The sequence below is a fragment of the Gymnoscopelus braueri genome (assembly GCF_963280865.1).
Source record: "Gymnoscopelus braueri genome assembly, chromosome: 20".
NCBI classification, from domain to species: Eukaryota; Metazoa; Chordata; class Actinopteri; order Myctophiformes; family Myctophidae; genus Gymnoscopelus; species Gymnoscopelus braueri.
In genome coordinates, this window is record NC_137622.1 from 39,674,857 (window position 1) to 39,695,240 (window position 20,384).

Consider the following 20,384-nt stretch of genomic DNA (forward strand, 5'->3'; position numbering starts at 1 on the left):
TTGTTCGAAGATTTAGACTCCTATCCACTTCCTTGTTAACTTAAAACTTAAAAAATCTGTATCTCGGCTCCTGAGTACTTTTTTTTTTCAATGAAAAATCTCTGGCAGTCTACAGCTAAAAATCTGAAATAATTCTGGCAGTCAATGTGTTAATATACACTGTTTTAAAGCAAACCTTTTTAAATCAAATCTTTGCTTCTGGGGGGGTCCATTGAACAACACATTTTGAGATGGGGGTCCTCAGCCAAATACATATAATGTTGGGGGTCCTTGACATGAAAAAGGTTTGAGAACCACCGATATAGAATACAAACAAAAATTGCCGATCTAGTAATGTGTTGTTGTGTTGTGAGCGTGTGTGTGTGTGTATTTGTCGAGTTGTGAGCTTGTAGATAGGGATTTTTTTTTGCTAGGGTCTAGAATAGAGCCCTGAGGGACTCGGGACAAATGAAGTATAATATTAGGATACAGTTGTTAGGTTTTTACCTTTGCAAGTACCCCGATCGGGATGTTTTGACAGCCGTGTCTACCAGGCCCTCCCTGCCAGCCATACAATGGTAGAAGAACTCCTGAGGACAAACGATAATGACAAACAAATAAACTACGGGTGCAACAGTTAACCGAACTGATCTGTTAAATCACTACAACATAAACGATAATCAATAATATAATCAAATAATCAATTAATAATCAACCGTCAGTCATTATAAGCACAAAAGAAGTCAAGGGGCTCGGCAGGTTCAGTGGCAAAGTGCCTGCCCACCTCCGCGGAGTCTGGGGGTTCGAATCCGGCTTTGTCGAACGGCTATACGGACACAATTGGGGTTTTTTTCGGGGGAGGGAAGCTGGGCGGGAGGAGTAGAATGTCTTCCCGGTGAGGGGCTCCTCACTGGCAGGTGATTCAGTAGGATACAACAGAAGTGACAACTCACAGAAATGTGTGTAGGGAGGAATCAATTGGCATAACGACTAAATTGGGGAGTACACAGGGGTAAAAGGCAAAATAATCTTTTCAAAGGGAGGTGGGTGGTGGTCTTGACATGAAGACGCACGTTGGTAGGTTAAAGGTTTCATGACATTCAGTATTACACATTAACACAACACATTAACTCATTCACTGCCAAGAACGACTAAAACGACTTTTAATTTTTTCCAAAAAAAAAATCTTTTTTTTTTCTTTTTCTTTTTTTCTTATTTATTTATTTAATTTTTAACCTAAAGACCAAGGAGATATGATTTGTTGAAGATCTAGACTCCAATCCACTTCCTTGTTAACTTAAAACTTAAACATTTTGTATCTTGGCTCCTGAGTACTTTTTTTTTCTATGAAAAATCTCTGGCAGTTTGTCAAACGCAAAAATAAAAATGTTCTGGCAGTGAATGAGTTAAAAGTCTTGGTCATGGTCCTTCAAACGTGTATAAAAAGTTTTAACTGAAAATTCCACTCCAGTTAGCCATTGCAGGTGTTTTTCTCTCACATTTCTAAAGCCTTTTCAACTGCAATGAAAAAAGAAATCTTTGACCTGCGGGTGTAGCTGTTGAGGGATTTTGCCTGTCAATCATCGCCTCTGCTCCGCCCCCCCGCCCAAAGGAAAGGATAGGGGAGGGGAGGGGCGAGGAGGAGAGTGGGCGGGATTAATGGCCTGTGACTTCACTCTCCAAGGGGAAATCACAGATTACTTTTCAGCCTAATTATTCAGAAAACCCCAGACCACAGAAAATCCACTGAATGTTCAAAGTTCAGTTTTTTGGGGTGTAATGGACCCTCCGCTAAGCCCCACCCACTCCACTCTGTGACTGGTGGTGCGAAGTTAGTCACACCCAGGCCTGGCAGCGCCTGGCAAGCTTCTCTTCTCACCCATTGACATGTTAAATTATGGCTTTTCCCCTTAAAAATAATCAATCATTTCAGGAGCAAGAGCTTCAAAATCTCTTCTAAATCTAGTCAACAAGGCCTGCAGTAGGCTATGCACTGGACAAATGTGCATGACATTATTTCAATAAACTAAAAACATGGGAAATGTTAGAGGTAACATATTAGTAATAGCCATGGATACACAACGGTCGACTGTCACGACCGTCATGGATGAACTTCAACCTGGTGTTTGCACTTTCTCCATTTATGGCCTGTACATCTACATAAACGTTCATATTTCAAATATAAAGTGCTTATCCCATGGCCACGGATGTTACATTTATGTACGGGCTCTCAGAAGTACCCGTATCATCCGTATTGTTCAATAAAAAGCATTTTAATCTGATCGGTGGCCATTTTCTCCATATGCTTTCAACTGAGCGACCTTATCGGTTGGTAGGTGTATTGCACTCTGATACATTATGAGAAAATGGCCACTGATCGGATTAAAATGCTTTTTATTGAACCATACAGAATATACGGGTACTTTTGAGAGTCCCGTGCATAATTGTAACATTCGTGGCCATGGGGTAAGCACTTTATATTTGAAATCTGAACGTAAATGGAGAAAGTGCAAACACCAGGTTGAAGTTGATCCATGACTGTAACAGGAGTTTTCATGTACCGCAGGGTAAGACTGCAGTAGCAGTTAATAAATAGACGAACAAATGAATTAATATACTTTAACGTGCGGAATCCGAAACAGGCAGCGCTGTGATTCTGAATTTTGTTACTATTACGGTGATTAGTAGCCTATTATTGACACCACCTGGGCGAGTGAGTCGTGTAACTTTCCGGACGTTAAGCTGTGTATGTGTTCAACAACACAGCCATGCAGCCTTGCAGTTTAAGTGCAGATTTCAGCTTGGGAAAAGCAGCCTCCAACGGGTTTGGGTACGTGGTTCATAGTCACCATTGCGTTATCGTGGTATTCCTATTCTTTGTTATTATGTTGCAAATGATTGTGTGTGTGTGGGCGAAATAACATTGACAGTAATAGTCCATGAGCCAGAGCCCCGAAATTGAGCAATGATTATCGAAAGAGTGGGCAAAACCAAACCTATATTAAATTGTTCATAGGGTCAATACGAGTAAATAAATATACGATAACCTTTCCACAGGAGCAGCTTTTTCATAGTTATCACACATTTTGTTATTTTCCCCATACGTACATGACAGGTGAAAAATGTACAACATTTAAAAAATAGTTATCATAATGAAACTTCCTGAGTTGATTACTTGCATGAAGACAATGATTTATCGTATTACAAGTTTTCTGAAATTGTATATTTAAATATGCAAATTAGGCATTTAGTCCATGAGCCAGAGCCCCAAAATTGAGCCAGATATTGAATATTCCCTCGTTAAAAACCTTTGACTCCAACATCTTAACAAAATGAAATAAGAATGTTGACTCTGGCTTTGTCCAATGTTTCAATGTTGATTCTGGAAAGTTATACAAATTCGGGCATATTTTCGTAATGCCTAATTTGCATATTTAAATATACAATTTCAGAAAACTTGTAATACGATAAATCATTGTCTTCATGTAAGTAATCAACTCAGGAAGTTTCATTATGATAACTCTTTTTTAAATTTTTTCACCTGTCATGTACGTATGGGGAAAATAACAAAATGTGTGATAACCATGAAAAAGCTGCTCCTGTGGAGAGGTTATCATATATTTATTTACTCGTATTGACCCTATGAACAATTTAATATAGGTATGGTTTTGCCCACTCTTTTGATAATGAAATCTTGTCTGGCTTATGGACTATAAGTAATAAGTAAAAACACTGCAGAGAAAACAATGGCTGCCGTTCCATTTTTTTCCGCTGCACTCGGTTCCACTCGAACTCGCACGGACGCGCAAATGCGTGTGTTTCATTCACGTCCCGGATACCCGGATGTCAAAACATAAATAGTAGGGAAAATACGGATTTCAGAAAGAGGACTGTGTTTCAATGCAGGAAAACACCCCAGCATCATTATATAGTGGCTGATAGAGGGGAAAAAATGCAAATATATATATATATATATATAGATATTTTTAAATTTAGGCTTAAAGTTACCTAGAATCCCTTTAAAGAGTTTGTGTGTCACACCTGTGGTTTGATGCCCGTCAGGAATCTGCCGGAAATGAAGCCCCCGGAGCCGGGCAGCGGGTCGTACGCCTGGAAGCACGGCAACGATTTCCCAGAGGGCATCAGGGGCGGCCGACGACCCTCCAGCTCAATCTGACCCAGCAGGCAAGAGATCTAAAATATACAAAACAAACCAGAGACACACACACACGTTAGGCAAAACGATTTCACAGCTTACCCAAGGTACGTAACAAAATAAATTAACCCATTAAGACCGGGAAAGCATCTGTGTCATTTTTTAGATTTCTTAGGGCTATTCAAAATTCAAAAAGCTTGTAGATCTGCTATTTTTGAAAAATCGTGAATATTTGTGCAAATCTTTGAATATATATATATTTTAAAGCAAACATTTTTAACCCAAATCTTTGCTTCTGGGGGGGGGGGTCCCTGGAACAACATATTTTGAGAGGAGGGGTCCGCGGACAAATGCATATAATTTTGGGTGGTCCTTGACATGGAAAAGTTTGAGAAACACTGATGTACAAACATATGTTTTTCAGAAAACTATTAGGATTTAGAAGACATTTGTAGAATCCCCCAGAAGCAAAGATTTGTTACAAATGTTCGCTTAAAAAATAATAATATATATATTCAAGGATTTGCACACATTTTCACGATTTAAAAAAGAAAAAAGAACATCTACGGCACTCGATGCCGCACTATGAGCTAAGCTTGTAGATCTGCCATTTTTTAATCGGCAAAGAAATCTTAAAAATGACACGATGCTTTCCCGGGTCTTAACACATTGGGTGCCAAAACCGTATATATACGGTTTTGCGCATACTAACGTTGAGTGCCAAAACCGTATATATACGGTTTTTGGAAAAAAAAAAAAAAATTACTTTTTTTTTTTTTTTTCCTTCACAGCAACAGGAAATATCACTCCTACAAGATTTAGACTCCTATCCACCTCCTGGTTAACTTATGACTTCAAAAACCTGTATCTCGGCTCCTGTGCACTTTTTTTTTTTACAATGTTAATTTAACTATTTTCAACTGGCTGCAACTATGGAATGGATTTCCGAATGTTTTTAATTTTTTCCCCCCGATTGTACGAGACCTGTATGTGTGTAATGAGGGGATCACCGTGAGGACGGTGATCACTGAAAATATTTTGTGACTACTTGAAAAAGGTTCAAAATGTTTAAAAAGTCCTGGCACTCAAAGTATAATATTTTAATAAACCTCTGGCACCCAATGTGTTAATGGGTCAAGACTGTGTTGTTTTTAACCGAAGCTACAACTTCACAATGCTTTTTATGAAATTATGTTATTTCTCATATCTGCTCTGTGCGACTACAAAGACTAAAAAGCCAAACAGAAATGTTATTCTTATATTTAAATTCTCAATGTCAAAAACACAATATAAATCATTGACTTGGCAATTATTTGAACGACAAATTCAAATGAATAATTTCATGGTGTGGCAACAGCCGTAGTGATAGCATGCATTACCTGCATGGTGTTAACAGTAGACCCTTTGGCTCCTGATATGACCATCAGCTGCAGGTTGTTGTCTGGGAAGGAAGTGTGCAGACCAATAGGCATGCATACCTAAAAAAAAAAACACAACACCACCACGAATCACAACGAAGAAACAAAATCACAATATACTACATGCCAGAATGTCCAGAATTGTGTATGCATAACACTTAGGGTACTATCTAGGGGTGTGCCGATATATCGTCCCGCGATATATCGCGATACGTTTTCGTGACGATATGTATCGTTTTGGAAAAAAAAAATATCGCTTTGAAAATATATATATATATTTTTTTACAATAATAATAATCAGGCATGCAAACAGTCCCGAGGTGAAAAGGGTGACAAGGGTGACAACATTTTTTCGGTTCAGGTGTCACACTATTGCCCTATTTGGATTCAAAACCGCTATTGTAGCTGAAAAGCTACAAGTTTGCATGTCTGAATAATGCAAAAACAGAATTATTTGTTTGCACATTTGCTTTTTTTCTCCCCCATATATTTTCATAATAAAAAAGTGCGTATCGTATCGAAATCGTATCGAAGTTGTGAGCCCAATATCGTATCGTATCGTTTCGTGAAATTAGTTTATCGGCACACCCCTAGTACTGTCGAGTAGCAAATACGCTTTCGGACATACTAACAATTCTCACATACTAATAGCGAGGTGGGTTACCACAGCGGAAGGGCACGGAGCGACTGGTGAAGATATCTACACAGGTTCTGGGAACACTATAACAAATGGTTTAGTGGCCAAAATACATTTCTGATCTCATACGATATCATGAACCATTCAGATCTCTCAGGTCATCTGGGAGAGGATCTGCTATCTGTCCCTAAAACCAAAACCAAATGTGGTGAAGCAGCGTTTGTTTTTTTATGCACCACATACCTGGCACAAACTCCCAGAAAACTGCAGGTCTGCTTCCCACTCTTATTTATTTTAAATCACAACTAAAGACCTTTCCGTTTGCCGCTTCCTTTGATTGAGTTACTGTTCTTTTTCCTCTTTTCTTTTCTCCTCTGCACTGTAACTGTATCTGTTTTGTTTCGTTTTGTTTACTTATTTTGTTTTATGCATCCTAATGTCATTGTGTAATTGCGTTTCCTTTGCTTACCTGTTCTGTGTAAAGCACGTTGAAACGCCTTGTCGTTGAAATGTGCTATGCGCCTTACAGCGGACCTAGCATAGAGCAGACCCAGGGGTGTCGAGCTTGGTTCTCAAGCCTTATTTTTCAGTTAGCGTACCTTACTGATTTCAAGCTTGGAGTTCTCGAGGCTATTTTACAGTTAGCGTACCTTGTTGATGTCGAGCTTGGTTCACAAGGCCTATTTTTCAGTTAGCGTACCTTATCGATGTCAAGCTTGGTGTTCTCGAGGCTATTTTACAGTTAGCGTACCTTGTTGATGTCAAGCTTGGTTCACAAGGCCTATTTTTCAGTTAGCGTACCTCGTTGATATTAAGCTTGGTTCTGAAGGCTATTTTTCAGTTAGTTTGAGTACCTTGTTGATGTCGAGCTTGGTTCTCATGGCTATTTGTTCAGTTACCGTACCTTATTGATGCCTAGCTTGGTTCTCAAGGCTATTTTTCAGATAGCTTGGTTCTCAAGGCTATTTTTTTCAGTCAGAGTACCTTATTGATGTCTAGCTTGGTTCTCAAGGCTATTTTTTTTTGTTAGCGCACCTTGTTGATGTCCAGCTTGGTGTTCTTAAGGCTATTTGTTCAGTCAGCGTACCTTGTTGATGTCGTTGTTGACCTGGTTGGCCACCTCTTTGAACTTGAGGTCGGCCGTGTTGAAGTCCCTCTGGTCGGGGTTGAGGTGGGCGTCCTGCCAGCGGCCGCGGGCCTCGGTTTGGTCCACGCTGGACGGCAGGTTGAAGGCCGCCTGCAGGGCCTGCCACACCACCACCACCACAACAAAGTCACTCACTTCAGTGGGATTCTCAACCTTCTACAATTCATGGATTAAAGCTAAATACGATCTCTGTATGTCCAAGTCCTAACGTGTGACTTGTGAAACAGTATGAAAGGAGCCCTCCCCCCTACACACCAGCGACCAGGTGACAAAATCACAGATTGAGGCTATAACCTTTTCTTCTTTAATGAAATATCTGAGACTATTCAGATTTTATGGAAGACATTGCCACTTCAAATGCTCCAATCTTAGAATAACTAACTGAAAATATCCTATCTACAAGCTCTCAATGCGTCTGACGCATTGAGAGCTTGTAGATAGGATATTTTCGCTGCGCAACATGCTGCCCATGGATGTCATGCATGGCTTCTATGGAATCCAAATGACTTAAATCAGTTGTGGCCGTGGCGACTGAGAAGGTAATCCATGACAATTTCAATGAGGTGTGTGCATGCATGCAAAAAGATCTGCTACTTGTTTTTTTTTTGTAATTAGAAGCTTTTCGCTTCTAATGACTAAAATAAGGATGATTATTAATGGATATTTTATTATTATAACTCACTCTGGTGCCGTAGGTTAGAGAGTTTTTAATGAGCTTCCTCCTCTGCCTGTTGGCTCCGGGTTTCACCAAGATGTCCTCCACACCTGCACGCATGCGCACACGCACACACACACACACACACACACACACACACACACACACACATCTGAGATCTTGTGAAACAGCATGAAAAGACCCTGAAGTGGTCAGGTGGAAGGGCCACGTGCATTTTCAGAGTTTTGATTGATTGATTGAATCAAAGGTAATCAAAAGTAATTGATAGAATCCTGGCTAGGAAAGTCTGAGGCCCTAGTCGTACAGCTGTAGGTAGGCAGTGAAGAGCCATATACGGGCATGTCACGTCTGTGACGCAATCCAAGACAAACAATGTCACAAAACGTGACAATTCGCAGTTTTCGTACCCGGCGTGCACTTTCAGAGCACCCGTCGAGGGACATGACTCCTCCAAATGTCGCGTTTTGGGGCAGATCGAGAATGAAAACACAAAAGAAGACGGATAAATCGAGAATGAAAACACAAACAAAGACGGATAAGCCAATCCCTTGCATGCCATGTGAAAAGGTTTTCAAATGTTTAAAACTAATGGCAAAAAAAATGCTTTGTTGCATGTGAAAAGGTCTGGTTCTTACTAGGGCTGTGAAAAGTCGTATTGTTTTCCAACAGCTCAAACAAAAAAAATGATATAATACCAGAGAGGGTCGCTTGTAAAACATTTGATGCAGAAAAACACAACATAATTGCCTTAATGCAAATAACATTTTTCCTTTCCTTTTTCTTTGAACATTTTTTCTTTGAAATCGTGAATCGATTCAGAATCGTTGTTGATAATAAGATTTTTTACATGAATCGATTTGCCAACATAGATGTCTTTAAAAAAAATAGCAGATCTACAAGCACATAGCGCGGCACTCGGTGCCGCGCTATGAGCTTGTAGATCTGCTATTTTTTGCTTTTTTTGTTGTTGAAAAATCGTGAAAATTGGTGCAAATCTTTGAGTATATATATATAATTTTTTTAAACATTTTTCCTGCGTCTTACCCAGAGTGAAGCCCCGATACAGCTGCAGGTAGGCAGTGAAGAGCCTGGCCAGGCAGCTGAGCAGCTTGCCGCTGGTCTCTCCTCCGTACAGCTCGAAACAGCAGTGGACCAGGCCGTACGCCGAGGCGCCGTAGTGGGCCTTGTCCAGCACCCCCACCAGGAGCTCCCCGTGCCGGATCACCACCTATTAGGATTGTCGGACACACGGAACAAACCTTTTCATGTCAAGGAGTCCCAGGGTTGCCAGATCGGCAGATCTTATAATTTCCCCGCAAGATTGTATTTGAAAATAGCCGATCTACAAGCTCACAACGCGTCGCAATCGCGACGCGTTGTGAGCTTGTAGATCTGCTATTTTCAAATAGCTGATGTATATGTCAAAGTGCTCATGTGGCCCATAGTCGCTTCTTTTGGGCTGGTTTTCCAAGACCTGGTTGCTTGTTTCTCTCACAGAATCTGGCAACACTGTCAAGGACCCTCGAATTGACACATAATTAGCACGCTGGTGCTAAAACACAAAAAGATAAGAATATGGATATAAGAGGTCTCTGCCCGTCAGAAAGGATATACTATGACCGTACCGTGCGGTCACAGTACTTAGTGCAGTACCCATTTCAGAATGATGTTGCTAACCAAAATGTGCATATATCTGTTGATATCGGAATCGGAAATTAATAGTTGGAGAATATCGGAAAATCTGATACCGGCAAAAAATCCAATATCAATGTTTATTTGAATGAGAAATCAATTGATTGATTGATTGATGTAGTTTATTTAGAAAGACATGAGAATAGTACATGACAGTACATAACAGTACATGGAAGTACAAATACAATTGATCGTGTTCTGGTTTGGATCAATGGAACAAACAGAGCATGCTTTATGTTCCTATTTATCGGTATCACAACGAAAACACATTTTTCAAGGTTTTCAAGAAGAAATACAGTTATGTTATAGACGAGATCTTAGGGCCCACTCGTAATATCCCCACGGCCCACATGTTGGGAATGGCTGTATTAAACCATCAGTCAGTCACAGGAGCCGTCTTTCCAGCCATCCCTCCATCTCTCGTCCACACGAGAGCAGTCAAACTCGGGCTTACCGAGCTCGACGTTGACGTCATTGTGGAGGCGACAGAGCCACTGAGAAAGGGCACGGCGACCGGCAGCGTCGGGCGGGTTGGCCGTCAGCCTGCCCCTGAGGTCTGCCGCACACGAGTCGCAGGGGTAGACCTTGGGGAAGAGGTCGAGGAACCGCCCCATGTCCTGCTGCTGGTGCCGGGAGGGGCGCTCGGGGTAATGCGCTGCCATGGTATGTAGAAAGGACCAGGTGTTGCGCCCCAACTCTTCCCAGTCCAACGGACACTGCGCCTGCGGCGGATCCCTCTGCAGTCGTGGCTCATCCTGTGTACGCCTCTTCGGAACTTTCTTCATCCACGACTTGAAGTCCGTACACACCCGACACCACGGCTTCTCTGTGGGCTCATCGGCCCGCTCTTTCCCGGGACTCTCTTCCAGCGGTGGTGGTCTATCGGTCATTGAACTTAAAGCCTTGGGACATCACGTCCATGCCCGAAACGCAACTCCTAAACCTCTTAAAACTGGGACGAAACTGAACTCCTGAACCTGGGGACAAAACTGAACTCCTAAACCTGGTGACGGGTCTTATATTCTCTCCCCGAGAGATGCCACATCATATTGCTGATGTTACTCTGTCTTCGCTCGTCTCTATATGTGTCTTGATGTCGGCCTCTGCGCACTGTCCAAGACGCCAGTCTCGGATGACATAAGTCTCTTAAACCCTGTTCCTTGTATGGGTATCCCGGCTTGCTCCCCATATGGATATCTTGTATATGGTCTTTATCGTAATGTCAGAACCAACGGTTAGGTCAAACCCTCTTCAACATTTGTGATATTTGTGGAATCCTCTCCAACAGTCATCATAGCTGGGAGGGGATCCTCAAACGGGGCCGTCTCGGAGCCCGATGCCCTTGTAGACTCAGACATCAATCCTGTCGTGCAACACCACATTGTTCAGGATCTTTATAACATGGGCAAAATGTGACACACCCGTTTCAACCAATCGGCGAAGCCGTGCACCCGTTGTCAGCGCATACAGACGCCAGTATCGCTATCAAGAGTACTTGGAGGTGAATCTGTGATGTCATATTGATGATGCCTCGACTTGGGAGCATTTCCGGGGATCTCCAGATATTGGGCAAGTGTTTCAACCAATACATTTGAGATAACTCAGCGATGTCTATATATGGGCTAATGCTTCAGCCAGCCAATCAGTGTGGGAAAATTCCGGGATCTCCATATATGGGCATAGTGGGACACTCACACACGCAGACGTTCCGGTATGTATAATGTATATAGTCTATATATCGTCTTTCCGTGTTTCTTATTTTATTATTACCAAATAGAAATACAGCATGGGGACTGCAGCGTCACATTTGAATGTCAGTCGTGCCCTAATCTCTCAAGACTACCATTACAGCGTGTAGAGTATTTTGTTAGAAGGGATGAAAGAACGGGCCGACATCCGGTCTCTACGCGGGATCGCGGGCAGTGCCCCCAGTGGCACTTCTTTGCCGATGGCTTTCCAGATTGGTCTTGCCAATGTGGAGTTCCACACAACTCCAGCCTGGCCTCCAAGTGCTGACAATGTGGGTCAGCAGTGGTTCACAAAGTGGGGTCTAGGGACCACCAATGGCTCTTGAGGGGGTACCAGGGGGGGTCCACGGCGGAATGATTGATAGCGTCCATTTTGTACACTCTCAGAGTTAAATAAACACAGAGGGTTTTACCGTAAGTCAAGTAGAATGTTCAGTCAGTTTCTTTTCCAGGTTTTCACAAGCCAGTCTAATTTCTGTAGAATCACAGTCATCAGGAAGACCATCGGCGCTTTTGTCCATCGCGGGTGACGATAGCGAGTGCGCTCCTCCACCCGTGTCAAAGAGGAGTTGCGGGGTGGAGTTGCGAAGGGTCCCATGCAGACCCAGGGACGACGGACCTTTGTCCCGCGGCTGCAGTTGACAAAGGCTCTTCTTGTGGGCCTCCAGCTTCTCGGTCAGCTGCCTGTACAGCTCCTTCACCGGCTCGCCGCTCCTGTCCTGAGGCTCCAGGGTCTTCGCCAAGGCCGCCATGGAGGACGGCAGAACTTTGTGGTGAAGCAGGTGGAGCAGCATGAGCAGCGCGTGTCTGTGGACGTTCTCATTCTCCGAGAACGCCGTGAGGAGGAAGCCGTCGAAGACCGCCGAGCAGAACTCCTCGGAGCCGAAGTCGCCGGAGAGCAGGGTCAGGTGGCCAGTCAGCAGATGCAGGAAGATGTCCCTGAAGGCCATGTCGCTGTGAGACGCCGCCAACGCGGGGAGCAACCTCTGCAAGGCCTTCTTGTTCCTCTGTTTGGCGAATTGGAGGACGTAGTAGAGGCCTATCTCGCAGGCGACCCTGTCGTCCTTCAGAAATCTGGTGAGGGTGTCGGGCAGAGCGGTAGGATAAGACAGAAAAGAAGTCTTCTCCGGGCCGGGCAGCTTCTGCTCCACGGTGAAGGTGTAGTCGTCCACACCCACGGCCATCATCGCCGGCAGGAAACGGGTCACGACCTCTAAATCCAAGGGCGGCTCACTGAAGACCTGATTGTGAATCATGTCCCAAGCACCCTGACCCAACGACAGCATTCTGAAGAGCAGTATCAACTCTGGCCTGTCCCTGGGTAGAGCGTCATGACTGAGCAGCTCCTGCACGTTTCTCACCGTGCTCAGCGCCAGCGTGTTACAAGCAAACGGGTCGCACAGAATCATGGACAGGTCGCCCAGCACTTGCTCGTGTCCCTTTTTCACCCCGTCGAGAAAGCCCTGCAACTCTCTGGCCCGCTTGGCGTCCACGAACTTCTCGCGAATGCACGCGTCCAGGCACCAGGTGAACTTGTGGCAGGGCTCCTCCGTGCAGATCTCGCTGACGTCGCAGTCGTGGAGGGACATGATCAGCTCGGCCCTCAGTGTGCAGTAGTGGACCTTTTTCGTGCGCAGGAAGAGCATGCGCAGGAACTGCAGTACCATCTCGTACAGCCGCACGTTCTTCCCGATCATCCGGGTCAGCTCCCTGACCACGTCGCCTTGGCGCCTTGTCTTGGGCGAGCGGCTCAGGAAGTTGTGCAGCGTGGAGAGATTGCTGCTGAAGAGCTCCGCCTCTTTCTCGACGATGTACTGCTTGAGCAGCGGCTTGACCTCCTCCGCAAACAGATTCTGGTTGTCCTGCCAGATCTGACGTTTCACCTCCACGCCGCAGACCTTGTACAGCTCCTTGTCGGCCAACACCGTCGCCAGGATGCTCTCCGGCACTTCCGGTAGATACTTCAGCACCTGCAAGATCACCGGCTGGATGGCGGGCATTTTGACCAGCGGGAAACTCTTCTCCAGCAGCCCCTCGAGCTTCACGTATCTGTCCTCGTCCTTGCCTTCCGCAATGGCGGCGATTCTCTCCGTCAACATGTCCCGCAGCTCGTCCAAGACCAACTGATGGAACTCAAGCCGAGGGGTGTCGTGGAGGTCCAGGAAGGGCAGAGCGGCCTGGAGGGTTGGCATCAGGATGCCGTTCTTTGTCCGAATCTGCTCGACGTCTTTCAGAAACTCTGTGCTGTTGGTGAGGGTCTTTTTGAGATCCTCGCCATTGGGTATCCCCAAATCAGGCAGCCCGGAAAACATTCTTTCGTTTGAATAATGTAAGTCAATTTTGTTGTGTTCCTTAAGATTTTATAACGTGGATTTGACTGCAGATGTATGTGCGGCTAAACTGTGACAGCAAATAAAATGTTTATTACATAGTGATCCATGTTTTTCAGAGTAGTGTGATATGATAACACCCTGCAACCCCTTATATAGACCACCAATCTGACGTCACAATACACAACCCGTTGACATGTATGTATCGGCGCTGTCGGGCAGAAACTTCTTATCTCCATATTTGAACTTTTTGTGTTTTTTGAGAGTGTGTAACACTCTCTAAGAAACACCCTGAATGGAATGTGGGCGTGCACTTCTGTTCATATATATATACGGTGGGGGCGTCGCTGTGGAAAGGGGGCGGGTTTGGTAAAAAAGGGTCCAAAACACGTCATGCTTGTTTGCCATGTCTGCTTATTGTAAGCGACATTGCCCTGTTTTTCTGTGAAGGTGCTTGTAAAGACTTGGTTGCGGTTTGTCCCCGTTTCTAAAACGTTGTTGATATTAGGGGTGGGACGATATGGGTACCTCACGATACGATATATATCCCGATATTAGGCCCACGATAACAATATATATCATTCACCAACGATATATTCACCAACGATATATCACGATATCTGAAAATATCGATATATTGTGATATCACGATATATTGCATGAAATGTCACCAACGATATATCACGATAGTCCTTGTATTCAATTCATAAACACATAAAATAGCACCAAACAGTTCAAAATCATCATTACACAAATACAGAGTAGGAAAAACAACATATCACAAACTAAAAAAATAAATAAAAATAATATATATATATATATATATTTATTTATTTATTTTTATATCGATTTCTTTCGGCAGTATATCGATTATTTATCGCGGGAGAAAGTATCGCGATATATCGCTATATCGATATATCGTCCCACCCCTACTGATATATTTCACACACACTCTCACATTGGATTAACACATTGAATGCCAATCGCGTAGATCTACGCGAACCTATTTAAAGCCGCAGCGTGCCAGTCGCGTAGATCTACGCGAACCGCCGATTCCCATTGAAAGTGCCCCAGGTGCACTTTCCGATTTTTTTTGATCCATTTCTGTTTCCGGTTTCCGGTCGGAAACAGAATTATTCGGGTTCCGTTTTTTTCGATCGTATCCGCTTCCTGTCTGGGATCCTGTTTAAAACTCGATTTTCTCGGTTGTTGTTTTTCTCCTCGCTGATCACTGTTTACCGTTGATCGGCTGTATCTTCAAGATGGCGGCACGGATTTGGAAACTGTTTTCGCTGGCCGTTTCTCACGGATCCGCTGTGTGTTTAGAACCAAATGAACGCGCACTTTTAACTTATTTAGCGAGGTCTGTGGCGACATGATAAAAACAAAAAAACAACAATAAAACGCTGGCACTGGTGAGTACATTATGAGATTAAACTCTGGCATGGAATGTGTTAATAACCAATTCATTCTTGCTTATAAATTAACGCCCTACTTGATCTCAGCGTCGCTCAAAAGTATCAAAGGTATCAGATCCACAAGCTCGAACGCGACGCGTTTTGACCTTGTCGATCTGCTACTTTGGCTATTTTGCAATTTGAATCCTGAAAAGTAGCAGTTTTGGACATATGAGGTTTCCACCCGACAGAGACGATACAGTAAGTGTTTCTGCTATAGCAGGTCGTTCCTGTCGGGCATTAACCTCAGTTTTCCAACTTGTTTTTGTACGTTAATGCCCTACTCTGTCATCCTACACCAGGGGTGATGCAACTTTGATGATGGAGAGGGCCACTATATTTCCACACTCACTCCAGAGGAGCCACATTGCATTATACTGTCAGACACCTCTTATCTCCATATTTTAACTTTTTTTCGTAAATTAACACATTCCATGCCAGAGTTTAATCTCATAATGTACTCACCAGTGCCAGCGTTTTATTGTTGTTTTTTAGTTTTTTTCATGTCGCCACAGACCTCGCTAAATAAGTTAAAAGTGCGCGTTCATTTGGTTCTAAACACACAGCGGATCCGTGAGAAACGGCCAGCGAAAACAGTTTCCAAATGCGAGCCGCCATCTTGAAGATACAGCCGATCAACGGTAAACAGTGATCAGCGAGGAGAAAAACAACAACCGAGAAAATCGAGTTTTAAACAGGATCCCAGACAGGAAGCGGATACGATCGAAAAAAACGGAACCCGAATAATTCTGTTTCCGACCGGAAACCGGAAACGGAAATGGATCAAAAAAAATCGGAAAGTGCACCTGGGGCACTTTCAATGGGAATCGGCGGTTCACGTAGATCTACGCGACTGGCACGCTGCGGCTTTAAATAGGTTCGCGTAGATCTACGCGATTGGCATTCAATGTGTTAAATCACCATTCTGTCACGCAAAAGTAGCAAAAATAACCTATTTTTCAATTGGAATCCTGATTTCTTTTTTGCTATTTTTGAATTGGAATCCAGAAAAGCAACATTTTCATTTAATTTCAAATGCATTTAGTTATACTTATGTTAACTTCATGAACTAAAATACAAATACATTGGACATAAATAGGACAATAGAATTGTAATACTAATCATTAAGCTACTAATATTAGACTAAAGCGGGTCATGGTTGCATGTTTGGAATTGTAACAGCTGAAATCAATCATATATATATATATATATCATATATCGATACTATCCTGCGGGCCGCATTAAGTGAAGGTGAGGGCCCGCATGTGGCCCCCGGGCCACCAGTTGCCCATGTATGTCCTACACCTACAGTGTCACACAATAAGTAGCACAAATAGCTTACAGATCGGCTAAATGTCGCTATATTTGAATTAGGGCTTAAGTGGTTAATTCATAATATATTCTTGTTTGTAAGTTTGGGTCCCAAGAGTCCCTTCCTAGAAGAGTAAAAGTAAAAACAAAAACAAAAAAAAACTCTACCTTTATACCATTAACCCATTAACTGCCAGAGGTATTTTCATATTTTTTTAGCCAGTGCCAGAGTTTTTCATTGAAAAAAAAAAAGTACTCAGGAGCCGAGATACAGAATTTTTAAGTTTTAAGTTAACAAGGAAGTGGATAGGAGTCTAGATCTTCGAAAAATCATATCTCCTTGGTCTTTGGGTCAAATTGGATTTTTATTTATTTTTTTGTTCACGTAGATCTACGCGATTGGCACGTGGCGGCTTTAAATAGGTTCGCGTAGATCTACGTGATTGGCAGTGAATCAGTTAAGACCGGGAACACATGTCATTTTAAGATTTCTTTGGCTATTTAAAAATAGCAGATATACAACAAGCTCATAGCGCGGCACTCGCTTGTAGATCTGCTATTTTTTGGAAAAAGAAATTTGAATATATATTTTTAAAGCGATAATTTTTAACTCATATCTTTGCTTCTGGGCATTCTACAAATGTCTTCTAAATCCTAAAAGAAACGCATGTTGCTATAATCAGTGGTTCTCAAAAATGATATGTATTTGGCCCGTGGACCCCCATCTCAAAATATTTTGTTCCAGGGACCCCCCAGAAGCTATAACAGTTAAAAGTGTAAAAAATACATATTCAAAGATTTGCACACATTTTTCACGATAAAAAAAAACAGCAGATCTACAAGCTCATAGCGCGGCACTCGGTGCCGCGCTATGAGCTTGTAGATCTGCGGTTTTTGAACAGCCCAAAAACATCTTAAAATGACACACAGATGCGTTCCCGGTCTTAATGGGTTATAAGTACAAGTACTCGAGTAAATATACTTCGTTACTGTCCAGCAGTGTTGGTTACCTGGGAGTCGCACATGGTGTCAGGGTGGTACCCGGGCGGCAGCCTGGGCGGCACCTGGATCCACGCCTTGCCAGGGATCTTGGACCTCCCGGACAGGTGGAGAGGCAAGGCGCCTGGAGGGATCACGTTGAGCAGGAGAGTGGACACCACCTGGAGACCGGTGGAGGAAGAAAGCACTCAGAATTTGGACTTATACGTAAAAGTAGCAATACCACCACAGTGTAAAAAAAATATATATAAAATACTTTGTTACAAGTAAAAATCCTGCAATCCTGCATTTACTTAACCCATTAGGTGCCAGAGTTTTATTTAAAAAAGAAGTGTTGTTGAGTGCCAGAGATTGCACCGTTTGTAACGCTGCGCTGTTCAGAGCTGCAGACTCCACGGCGGAGCACCCGCATGTAAACAAATGCATGCGTGCACGACGACGGATGGTCCTGGCTAACGCCTGGAACAATAACATCTCTCACGCGAGTCACCATTGCGGAGGGATAGCGCATCGAAAATGACTCGTTTTCCCCGTTGTAAAAAGTTAAGGAGATGCAGAGGTTTTTTATCAAGGAGATAGAATGGGAGCGGACGGGGAGCCAGGTTTTTTGGCACGGTGATCCAGCTGTCCCTTCCTTCTCAGAGTCACCGTGGGTGACTCCAGAGCTGCGCTAGTCCCCCCCCCCCTTGTTGAAAAAAAAACAAAAAAAACAAAAAGATTTCACGGAGAATCCCGGTTTTGGCACCTAAGCGCTAAAAATGAAAAACCGGAGATTCCCGAGTTTTGACCTGAGGTCGATTCTATAGACCAGGGCTACTCAACTTAAGATGGCTCAGGGGCCACTCAGCAAAATACCAAAAGTCCAAGGGGCCGCAAGCTAAAAATGACGGTCCTATTTTGGATTTTTCAATGTAACACATTGTTGTTATTGTAAGAAAATTTACATTTTGACATCATATTCTTTTCACTGTACCTGTTTATTTTGTGTGTATGTCGAGTGGCATCAGTTCAGCAAAAGCTAAGGTATGGCAAGGTTAGGGTTGCCAACTCCCAGAGATTGAAATAAGGGACACCTATACTATGCCGCGCGGCCGAAAAATTGGGGGTCAAACCCCCCCAAAAAAACGAAATGCATAGAGAACTATGCATTATACCTGTAACAATTGACACACCTGTATGTATGTCTGTCTGTTTTTGAATTTTTGTTTTGGTTTGACCATGAGGGGCCGCAGAGACGCTGCGTTGGGGCCGCATGCGCTGCTATAGACGGATTATTTGTTTACAAACATTGGGGCTGCAGCGCAGGTGCCGGTTTCATAGCCCGGAAACCAGACGAATCTGCCATTGCAAAAAAAAAAAAAGTTTGCCCTCGGCAGATTTGGTCTGGCGCCGCTCAGTTGAGATTGGATTTCACCACTCCCTCCGAAGTAGAGAGGAACCAATCAGGGCCCAGTATGCAAATATGGGGCGGGTTTAACACCAGAGGCATTTCTTTTGTTATCCGCAGGTTCCACACAGATAGTGATATTAATCTGGCCATGGCCAGGCTACCGGTTTCATGTCATCAATTCCAAACAGATCCCCCAAACCTGTTGTTTTGGGGAGCGCAGGTTTCAGCTCATTCAACCTCCTCTGTGTGTTGGCTGGTGAGACGCTCCTACTAGCGAGACATATTTATACTCCATCCGATCCTGCAACGGTACGATACAATCCGAACGGTATTGCGCGCCGAGAACAGCCGGCATACAAAGCTCACATCGCATCGCGGATGTGAGCGTTGTGAGCTTGGGAGGTCTTGCTGTTCTCGGGGCCGTTCTCTGCGCGCGAACAACTTGCGCGCGACAGAGCATGAATTAGGTTTGAGGGGATACAGTTGCGCGATCAAGCAGGCTCTGGTGCCGTTCTTTTGACCCCGGCCTGCGTGCGCACGCTGGTTCTTCTTATCAGTGGTGGAAAAAGTACTCAAATGTTTTACTTAAGTAAAAGTACCAATACTGCAATGTAGAAGTGCTCCGTTACAAGTAAAAGTCCGGAATTCAAAATGTACTTGAGTGAAAGTGCAAAAGTATTGGCATCAAAATGTACTTAAAGTACCAAAAGTAAAAGTACTAAAATATTTGAAAATAGCCGATCTACAAGCTTGCGACGCGTTGTGAGCTTGTAGATCGGCTATTTTCAAATAGCCTATGTATAACATAAGGCTAAAGTGGTAAATGTATGTTTTATAATATCATAATGTATATCTGAAAAGTAATTAGTAACTTGAGATTTCAAATAATTGTAGTGGAGTAAAAGTACAATATTTGCCTATGAGATGTAGTGGAGTAGAAGTAAAAGTATTGGAAATGGGAAATACTCAAGTAAAGTACAAATACCTCAGCATTTTACTTAAGTACAGTACAGTACTTAAGTAAATGTAATTAGTTACTTTCCACCACTGGTTCTTATCAGTGTGACGTTGTCTGGAAATGCGTCTATAAATGCTTTCTAAAATCAGTAGTTCCGATTTCAAATTTTTCAAAAATAGCAGATGTACAAGCTCGCAGGGCTGCACGAAGTGATACGCTGTGAGCTTGTAGGTCTGCCGTTTTTGAATAGCCAACACTAAAATCTAAAATGCTTTCCCGGTTTTTAATGGGTTAAAGGGAAATTTCACGTTCAAACATGTTTTGGGGTCATTTTAAAATCTACTCAGGCTTTTGTGTGTCACCCCGCACAGTTTTTAAGTTGCTTGATTCAGTATTTAGATAGTCGATATTCATTTGATCAGACACGCCCCCTTCCTATACAAACCCATTGTAACTTCAAACTCCATTTTAACCATGATAGATAAA

General features: G+C 43.3%; 2 protein-coding genes across 4 annotated transcripts in view; both read right to left on the minus strand.

Moving 5' to 3' along the window:
* The window catches only part of polr1a (RNA polymerase I subunit A), a 445,779-nt gene that overhangs the window by 393,613 nt on the left and 31,782 nt on the right, over positions 1-20,384 (minus strand). For all 3 annotated transcript variants that reach the window (XR_013932195.1, XR_013932196.1, XM_080415292.1), the window contains exons 17-23: positions 17,562-17,711; positions 9,058-9,241; positions 8,020-8,102; positions 7,278-7,436; positions 5,515-5,613; positions 4,021-4,173; positions 487-569 (exon numbers count right to left, since the gene is read on the minus strand). Coding sequence is in view for 1 of the 3 variants with exons in the window: in XM_080415292.1 (XP_080271418.1) it covers positions 487-569; positions 4,021-4,173; positions 5,515-5,613; positions 7,278-7,436; positions 8,020-8,102; positions 9,058-9,241; positions 17,562-17,711 (911 nt within the window). In the remaining 2 variants the exon portion in view is untranslated. The remainder of the gene's footprint in view (positions 1-486; positions 570-4,020; positions 4,174-5,514; positions 5,614-7,277; positions 7,437-8,019; positions 8,103-9,057; positions 9,242-17,561; positions 17,712-20,384) is intronic.
* On the minus strand, positions 11,873-13,765 carry LOC308076369 (negative elongation factor B-like; the record flags this gene model as incomplete). The annotated part of the gene is made up of 1 exon (XM_080416603.1): positions 11,873-13,765. The coding sequence occupies one exon, from the start codon at positions 13,763-13,765 to the stop codon at positions 11,873-11,875; it is 1,893 nt and encodes a 630-aa protein (XP_080272729.1).